The sequence below is a fragment of the Chrysoperla carnea genome, chromosome X (genome assembly GCF_905475395.1).
Source record: "Chrysoperla carnea chromosome X, inChrCarn1.1, whole genome shotgun sequence".
Classification (NCBI taxonomy): domain Eukaryota; kingdom Metazoa; phylum Arthropoda; class Insecta; order Neuroptera; family Chrysopidae; genus Chrysoperla; species Chrysoperla carnea.
Genome location: NC_058342.1, coordinates 26,534,481 through 26,544,519, shown reverse-complemented (window position 1 = coordinate 26,544,519; position 10,039 = coordinate 26,534,481). Strand labels below are relative to the sequence as shown.

The 10,039-nt window shown below is 31.7% G+C and overlaps 1 protein-coding gene across 3 annotated transcripts in view; it reads right to left on the bottom strand.

Moving 5' to 3' along the window:
- Nucleotides 1-5,771: 5,771 nt before the first annotated feature.
- Nucleotides 5,772-10,039, bottom strand: part of LOC123302135 — a 40,131-nt gene continuing 35,863 nt past the window's right edge. For 2 of the 3 annotated variants that reach the window (XM_044884938.1, XM_044884937.1), the window contains exon 8: nucleotides 5,772-8,586. In XM_044884938.1, coding sequence (XP_044740873.1) covers nucleotides 8,042-8,586 — 545 coding nt within the window. In that variant the 3' untranslated portion in view covers nucleotides 5,772-8,041. The remainder of the gene's footprint in view (nucleotides 8,587-10,039) is intronic. The other variant, XR_006535495.1, reaches the window with a different exon arrangement.

Below are 10,039 nucleotides of genomic sequence, written 5' to 3'. Positions count from 1 at the left end.
CCACTGTGTATGCTAGATAAGCTTACTATTTTCGTGTTGATCAAGATTGTAGAAAATAATTATTTTGATACCAAAAAGAGCAAAATTTGTTCCGCAAAAACCAAGAAAACATAATAATCTGAGTAGTCCAATAAATCCGGATCTCTGAAATAAAAAATTTAAAAAAAGTAACAATAATCTTACTGAAAGAATTCCCAAAAATCATCTGTAATTATTTTTTGATATACGTTTTTTAAAAAACAAAACTCCGTCACTCAAAAAACATATCATTCCATATCGAACGGCAACTTCGAAAATTTTCCACATCGAACATTTACATTTCCATGCCAAGGATTGCACAAAAAAGGAAAAAAATGTTAGGTTTAAAAAAAATTAATCATTTGTATATAAAAAAAAAAAAGTATTTTGTAAAATGAAAAAAAAAATATTTATTTGTTTTAAAATGAAAAATAAGAAAAAAAAAATGCTTCCATTTTCCAAAAAAAAATAAATAAAAAAGAAAAATCGTTGTAAACAAGATATTATGAATCAAACGCTTATCAATATTATTTTTGTTAAACACTTTTCTTGCATGGTATAGTTCCATAATCGTACGGAAAACTATTTTCATCGAAATCGTAATTTTTGGTTTTCTTTTCAGAAAAATTCTAAACCATTAAAATCGGGGAATGATATTTTTTGACCAAGGCAAATAAATCAAAAGAGAGGCATAGCAAATGGGTCCTTAGCACCTAGACCAAGGAGTCCTCTCTGCCCTACTTAATGAAAACAATCACCCGAAAGCGAGACGTCTCCGTGTAAGAGATGCTATTTTAAGCAGATGAAGCTCATAGGATTCTGTGGAGGTTAAAGATCACGCTGAAATCCCACAGCTTCTCTGCCGGGATTTCTCCCTGGATTAATGAATCCAAGGTATCGAACTCAAGCAGTCTAAATCTGACGCCCTGCAGGTGTGAATAACATGTGTGGAGGATTCATCATCCTCCATATACAGGCAGAGATCCTCATGTCCCCATTTCATGAAGGTGATAGTTCAATCGACAGTGTTCCGCCATGAGTCTCACCACTTTTCTTAACTGTACTCTACTAAGTTTCAGTAAATCACTTTATAGATTTCAAAGTACACGATTTTATTACGATTTAACGAAAAGTAGGCAAACATGGTTCCAATAACCTTTGTAACGTGTATTAGGGGACTCCTCAAAGGATCACTTCTCTTGGCTTAATGCAATATTAGAATAAGGCTCGACTTAACCCATGGGCAAACTTACTTCTTTCCGTGACAATATATTCAATAAACTCTCGATTAAATGAGACAGGCTTCAAGTCTTATTGAAACCTGTTTCGTTCCAGAACAAAATAAGTTTAGTGTTGTTTAGGGGGTGAATTTTTATTGATTGTATTTGTAAAGAGGCATTTTATCAACTGCAATCAGAACTCCTTATTTTATAATGACTCAATTAAATCTCCTAAGAAAATTCGCATCTTTATTCAACGAGAAAACCTTTCGAACTTCTCTTTATACTTGCTGAAATCTCTCAGACAAGGTCAACTAATTCACACCAGTTTTCAAATCTGGATATGATAAATCATCGCTTCATAAATTTGCATAAACCGGAGCTTCGAGTTCAATATTAGAACCTCCATCTATCCTCAGAATCTATAATCTAAAACTTTTTCTAGGCTTTCTCACGAGTTACCTGATGAATAGTCGCTTTCTAAACACACTAAGCTCTTTCAAATGTTCCATTTTTTGAAGATCCACGCATGGAAGATCTCCCTCCGCAATTTTCGTTACTTATGAAGCTAAAACCGTCTTCAAAAAAGTTTTTCGGAGTCATCCTTATTTTGAGTTTTTAGATAATGTAATCTGCCAAAATTCTCATTCCTCTCCGCCTAATTCAAGTCTTCCTTTGAAGCACCCGAGTTTTACGGATTTTCATGACATAAACCGTTTATGAGCAGAATTCTGAGAAAAAGACCAAAAATAAAATTTCTTCGAAATAATTTACCGATTCGATTGTGTATCTTATACATTTCTACAAACTTTATCTCTCTCCTGAATGTTTAAAAAAAAAATTTCCAATAACAGAAAATGTTGGAGATCGAATTTCTAGTTTTTATGATTCATTTTCATTGATTTGCCCTCCAACATTTTGAAATTTTTCTAGGTAATAACAAAACAAAAAAAAAAAAACGTATAAATTTAAAGAGATTTAATGTTAAATTAATTGCTCATATTTACGAATAGAATAAAAATTATAAATGCTGTGTACCCTTTTCTCCTCATATCACTCAAAACTTAATCAAAATCGGTTACAACGACATTAAAACGATTTAATTATGGTCGTTATATCCGACTGTCGTAATATGCCATATGTTCATTTTATTTTTTGGAATAATTCATTAACCAACAGAAATTTTGCCGAGAAATGTGAGTTTACTTTTCCGTAGATTTTTGTCGTGCTGAATCCGAATCTAAGAACGAACTATTTTTTTGAGAAATTCCACCCAAAATGTGTAGAGAGGAGCGCGTAAGAAGTTATACTTCTTCGGTAATAACAAACATAATAATTTATAAATAATGTAAGCAAACAATAACTTCTAGAGTTTAATTTATCTATTGCGTTCATAGATGACACTTACTTTATTATCTTTCTATCCTTGCTTATTGTGAGTGACATTTCGTTTATCGACTAACTTCATAGTGTTAAAAAATTGTAACTAACTTCAACATGTAGTTTTCGTGTCACCCAGAGCGTGCGCATCATAAAAATTCACTCCATCTTTTCACAACGCGCTCTAAAGAAGTACAACTTCAAAAACTTATTTTTTCTCTACATTCGAAGTCATCGGAAAGTATTTTGTTTCTTCGAAACAATATATAAAATTATAAAGTGACATTCCTTTCCATTCAAAAACCATTTTGAATTTTTCCAATATTTTTAATTTTCTCGGGAAAATTTAAAATGGCTTTTGAAGGGACCTAAATGATACTTTATCATATTGTTTCGAGGGAAGAAATTACTTCCCGTATAACACGACTTCTAACACAGGGAAAAAAGAGATTCATGCCATATTTAAAGTCCAAATTGTTGACAGTTTTGGATTCAGATTCTGATTTAGCATGGAAAAAACCTTTCGCCAAGTATAATCATGTTTCTTGGCATCAAATTTTGTTGTTCTGTGTTATCTTCTAAACGAAAAGTAACTAAGACCTAAATTGATGAATCTTACACTCGAAATCGACCTTCTTCGTAGAAAATTGAGAGCTCTTTCGTTAAAAGACAAGTTGAAACAACGAAGAGTTAGATTGTGTAGTGACAGACCTACTTTCTTGATGATGTCGGAAACAGCTTGTCTTTTCTTGAACGGGAGTTCATTTTTCCTTGAAGAATGACGGTTTTAGTGAAAAACAAACCATCAAATTAACCCCTTATCAATAAATATTGTGTTTGGGTTCAGTTTTGATCTTCCCAATCGTAATAACCGATTCATCGTAATAAACGATGTCGTTATAATCGATTTTAATTGACCTAAAAAACCAAAAGAAACCAAAAAAACGTAATCTGTCATACCTTTTATTAAAAATTATATAGATGAACTGTAAAAAAATTACTGACCTTTTCAAAATTCCACATATCACCAAAACCAAAAAATTGTATAAAAATTATGAAACAAAAAAAAAAACAAAAACAAAAACTATATCTTATTCAAAATAAAGAATATTCAATATTTAAAATTGTCTTTTTCTTCCTCAATAATCCCATCCCCACTCACCGTTATTGTTCCTAAAAAAAAAACTCATCAAGAAAATTCACAAAACTTAAATAGATAGATTTTCACAGGTCTATATAAGGACCAGGCGAAATATTTGACAGTCGTTTCAGGACGGTTGAAATTTGAAAGGATATTGTTGAAGGTTATAGCAAACAACTTTCTCCTTTAAGAAAATTTTCATATCTAAGGATAAGAAAATTTAAGAAATGGTCCCTGAAATAACATTCATATATTTAAAAATTTCAAAAAGCTGTATCTACGAGAAAATGCTATAATAGGGATCATCTACAACTCATTCAAGAGCTTTTACTTTGCAGGTTGGAACCTCCAACATAGAAGCTTTGGGAAAGAGCCTTCGTCACCGCTTCGTGTTGAGAGTTGGAAGGAATAAAAAAAGCTATCGTATAATTTTCTTAGAACTTAGAAAGAAAAATCCAATATAAGTATACGAAAGATTGTAGATCTTTCTGTAAAATGCATTTTTTCGCATACTCGTATCAGCTTTTTTGACCAAGTTACTCACTGGCAAAGCAAATTCGATGCTTAAACTTCTTTAAAAAGTTTAGTAAATTCTTATTACATTCGACAGCTACATTTCTAGGTAGAATGAGCTTTTACGTACTTTCATCCGAGTCTTTTTGACTAATTTCGAATCTACTATTTAATCAAATTCGAAACTGTCGAATTTTTTTTACAGTGCGTAACTTAGTTAAAAATATATGAGCAAGAATCTATAAAAGAATTTCTCAACGGTGACGGTAAAGTCGGATATAGGTGGTTGTTCTTCGTTTCACAGTTTCAAAATTGCAATTTTAATCGTCTCGAACAATGAACTTTTCATTTTTTCCAGACAAAATGATTTTTTCATTTCTTTTATTCAACCCTGAAAGAAAAGACCCAAATTTTATCAAATTTGAATGAACTTAAAATTCACAAATTTGTGATTATATTTATAAACATCCAAAAAGCGGTTCTCCATTCCTAGCGTGTTCTGCCCATCGTTGAATAGCTCCAAAAAACTATTCCAACGACCAGATACCATTTATTGTCTTGGTTACCATTATTTAGCTTCGTGGTCACAAAAGATCTCTGACGTTCTTGAAAGAAAGCTTCAAGGATTTTGGAAATAATAAAATGAATTGTTATAGAGAAAATTTTTTTTATTATGAATGTGTTTTAAATTACATGATATAATTATTTACAACGAAAAACAATTAAATAATCTTATAAATAAAAATTTATTAGAAATTAAGAAACATGTTTAAAAGATTTTTCACGAAAATATATTTCTTTTCTTTTAAATAGTTTAACTATACATTAATTAGTGCAGGCGTTAGCAGCATTTCTTATGTTTTTTTAATTCGATCAGTTTACCCCCACCACTTATTTGAAGATTAAGTGAAAAAAAAAATTGAAAATGTAATATTTGTTATTTATGTCAAAAGATCCTAGAAGGAGTTTTTCCAAAATTGAGCCGTTTCGAAGATATTTCTGGAAACTTACGGAGGCACAGAAACCAACAAAAATCGATTCTAGAAGTTAAAAAAACATAAGAAATTTTCTTTATCTTGAGTAAATCTTTCAATGTCCCCAAAAAGCCTGCTAGTGCCTGGAGTAAATTTATTGTTGTGTTTACAGTCGAAAGGATCAAGATGTTCACAAAAATATTCCAAAATAAAAAAAAGAGCAATTTCTGAAAGACAAGAAATCTGTTAAAACTCGATATTCGATCCTTTCTTAGCATTTGAAACGTTCTTAAGTCTGAATCCAAAATTAACTCGAATGGCATTGTAACGTAAAATTTAACTTTGAGTTTAACATTCAGAATCAGAAGAAAGTTACTACAGGAAAATAGAAGAACATTTTTTTGAAAACCGAAGAAATTCAGGAGAAATTTATCTGCACTTGTGACGTTAAATTCTCCTCCGAATTTATTTGGTTTTAAAACGGCTTTTTTTTTAATAAGGAACAACTTTTTAATTTATGTGTTCTTTAATTTTTTATCAGCTATGAATCGGATTTAAAGTCCACAGATTTCGTTTGAGACATTTTTCCATGAAATGTGATCCCAAAAAGTTTTATTTAATTTTCATCTCGTCGAACAAAAACCATAGAGATGCTATAAAGAATAGAGGGCGCAAGTGCCTATGATAGTCTTAAGTGAGGTAGTCAGCAGGTAAAAGAGAAAACGCTGTCGAGCTACGATATCTCTATGTATCATATGATGAGGTCAACATGATATGGTAGCTCGGCAGCGTTCTCTCTCTTATCTGCGGACACTCTCAGTCTTCTCTGGCGCCCTCTTGTTATCCACTTGCTCTTTAATATATTTTGTTCCATTTTTCTGAAAATCCTGGACAAATGAAAAGATCGTAAACGGTTACGTTTCCTGTAAATACAACAAACGATTTGTTTTTTTAAAGATAATAGTTTTATAATATGATTTCTCTTTGAACAACAGTCTGTTAGAATAGTTCAACGAATATCGAACAGATGGCGCACCGCACTGCAAAGTATCGAGGAAAATTAAAGAAACTTTTAAATTAAATATTAATTAACAATAAAACATATTTTTTTATACAATCACAATTTTAAAAAAAATTTTGTTTATTTTAAGTTGGCAATGTTGTTTTTAATTTGTTTTGAAATGAAACTTCTTTTTCTTGCGATGTAGAGTCAAATTATAAGGTTACGGGCACGGCGGAATCGATGATGAAATATTATGAAACATTTTGAGTTACTTGACCAAAAATTCATGATTTGCTAGCCAAGAGGGGGGAGGGAAGCACAATTAACGGCTCTTGAGCAAAATTCATGGCCGAGACCATGCAAAAACTCTTGTAAAGGGCTTTTCATAGAAAAAAAGTTCAGAGAGTTTGCAACTGAAGCCAAATTTTTTGAGAATACTTACAGGGTTGGTCACTGAACATTGTCAAAGACCGATCTCTGACTTTGTAATGAGGAGGACGAAACTCAAATTTGCATTCTGTGTGAATGTGAAAGCTTATCTCTCTCGCTCAAACGCCATCATCACTTAGGGTGGACTGATCTCCACCCAAGTGAAATAAATGAAGTCTCGTCTGGGAATATTCTGAAGTTTATTAAAGCAATAGGACTTCTGGAGCACCTTTGAGGCAAAGGAGGTACAATAGATCAAAGTAGTTACAATACAAAAGATCTTCTAGGACTTACTCTTAACTTAAATTTATGGAGATAAAGCTGAAAGTATTAAATAACAGTTCTAGAATTGACCAGAATGTCAAAAGGGCGCTTGTATAGCAAAGTCCTTCTCTAATAACTTGGTTAGTTCTTTATCCTATTCTTATTACTTTAAAATTTACACTTTGGTTACAACAGCACTGTGTCAAATTTTAATGCTTTTTGACGGACACTTTTCCTCCTACCTTCTACCCTCCATACTCAAATCTTAACCAATCGAGTCTAGCCTTCCTGCAGATTCATCAGACCGTTTCCTTTTTCTTTCTCCTAACCCTTTCAAATTTTAATACCTCACATATCACCAAAGAAGTTTCAATTCTTTCACGCGCACTCAATTTGCACATGTCTTTATGTTTTGTTTTCGGGGGAGGAGAGTCATCTAAAAAACAGATGAATGCTTTTATAAAATTCGTCCACATTTACACACAAATTTAAAAAAAAAAAAACGTCTTAATACCCAACGCTCCTCGGGTATGAAAATTTAAAACTTAAAAAAACTTTCACTTTAAATTAAAACAGTCTTTCAATGTTTTTTTTTTATACGATCAAAACCGGATATAACGACATATTGGTTATAGCGACCAATCATTATTGGAATTAGTCGTCTATAACGAACAAAATTTATTTTCAAAATTATTCACTTAATTTAAAACCGAAGTAACTTTTTTTTTTTTAATTTACCAACACAAAGCAAACTGGGCCAAAGCGTCGGGGTGCCAGCTTATTTGGTACGAAAATTTCAAGCCTGTTCCATTTTTTGTAAGGAACAACTTTATGAATTTCTATCTGTAATGTAAATTCATTAAAAGTCATTCTTCTCCGAAGAAAAATACCTGGTTCGACGTTTTTGAGTTCTAGTTTGTCTTTAAGTAACCAGGCTGTTCTTTTTCTTTGGAAAAGCGTGGTTTTAAGTGAAAGAGTCTAAAAATTATCTACTCTGAAAATCCGCGACTATCAGATAAAACGTCCATAATTGTAGATGTCGTGAATGTCGCTATAACCAATTTTGACTGTATATAGTTTAGGAAGTTACACAAAGGTTTTATCTACTGTTGATAGATGTCTCTGTTGATGTTGAATTCATATCTTCTAATAATTTAATTAACTGTTGATTTGTGATAACAATCATCTGATTTTGTATGCCATCTCGTGGATCGGGTCGTGTACCCTCTCGCGGTTCGACTCTATGATTACGATGTCGTGTTCGATGGGTTGTTGTCTCTGCTAACAATGGTGGACCATCATTTTGTAGCAATGTTTCTGTTGTACTTTCAAAATTGATGTTTATACTTAACGGATCGAAAAATTGATAATGACAATGATTACGTTTTAATTCGTTTATTTTGGATTTATCCATATTTGCTGGGATTTCAATTGTGCATAATCTTAAAGTTGGTAAATATGAAAATATTGGACTTTGAGCATCGGTGGTTGTGGGTGAACCGAGGACGTGTTGCCGATGTTCATGGTGTTTTCGGTTATGTTGGACGGTATGCTGCGGTTTGTCGATGTCGTTGGATTTTTGTTGATGGTTGGTGCTGAGTATTTCGTGGAGGTCGTATATTTGTTGGGGCTTTGGATTGTTTGCTGTAAACAATCAAAAAATTAGTATTATTAAATCATGTAAATTAAAAATAGTTCAGAAGAACAATCAGAAAACGGAACGAAATAAACGGACAAAAACACTTTCTGCGATTATCCGCATCGAGCTTTCTAGATCAGTTTTACAGGATTTCAGATAATATTCGGAAGTTAGTAGACTTTCGGAATCGCTCCTTTACCATTTTACTCGCAAATTTGTTTAAAGAATTTTATAAAACCCTGTCTATAAGATAAGTATGACCGAAAAAACACAAAAATGGAATTAATTTATCGATTGGATGAAAAGTTTCCGAGATATCATTCACTACCTGATTTTTATATTAAATTTGAGATGATATCTCAAAAATTATTCGCCCAAGTGTCAAATAACTCGATTTACGAATTTTTTGGGTCATTATTACCTTATATACAAAGTTTTATCGAAATCGGAAACGAAAAATTTTTCTCGATTTTTCGTAATTTTTTTAAGGGGTACCCCTTAGTAAAAATCGAAAAAATCGAAAATAATTTTTTGTAGCAGAATTTGATGAAACTCAGAAAATAAGGTAATTTGGACCCAGTAAATTCAAAAATCGACTTCATTTGACTATTAGACGTATGGTTTTTGAGATATTGCATAAAACTTCAATCCGAAGTGGGATATCTCGGAAAGTAATCGCCCAATCACCGAATAAACCCGATTTTTGAATTTTTTGGGTCAATATTACCTTATATACAAAGTTTTATCGAAATCGGAAACCAAAAATTTTTCTCGATTTTTCGTAATTTTTTTAAGGGGTACCCCTTAGTAAAAATCGAAAAAATCGAAAATAATTTTTTGTAGCAGAATTTGATGAAACTCAGAAAATAAGGTAATTTGGACCCAGTAAATTCAAAAATCGACTTCATTTGACTATTAGACGAATGGTTTTTGAGATATTGCATAAAATTTCAATCCGAAGTGGGATATCTCGGAAAGTAATCGCCCAATCACTGAATAAACTCGATTTTTGAATTTTTTGGGTCAATATTACCTTATATACAAAGTTTTATCGAAATCGTAAACGAAAAATTTTTCTCGATTTTTCGTAATTTTTTTAAGGGGTACCCCTTGGTAAAAATCGAAAAAATCGAAAATAATTTTTTGTAGCAGAATTTGATGAAACTCAGAAAATAAGGTAATTTGGACCCAGTAAATTCAAAAATCGACTTCATTTGACTATTAGACGAATGGTTTTTGAGATATTGCATAAAATTTCAATCCGAAGTGGGATATCTCGGAAAATACACGTCCAATCGTTAAATTAATCTAAATGTTTAATTTTTGGGGTCAAAATTATCTTATATTTTGAGTTTCATCAAATTCTAAAACAAAAAATTTTTTTGGATTTTTTCGATTTTTTCTAAGGGGTACCCCTTGAGAAAATTGTAAAAATCGAGACAAATTTTTTTGTTTTCG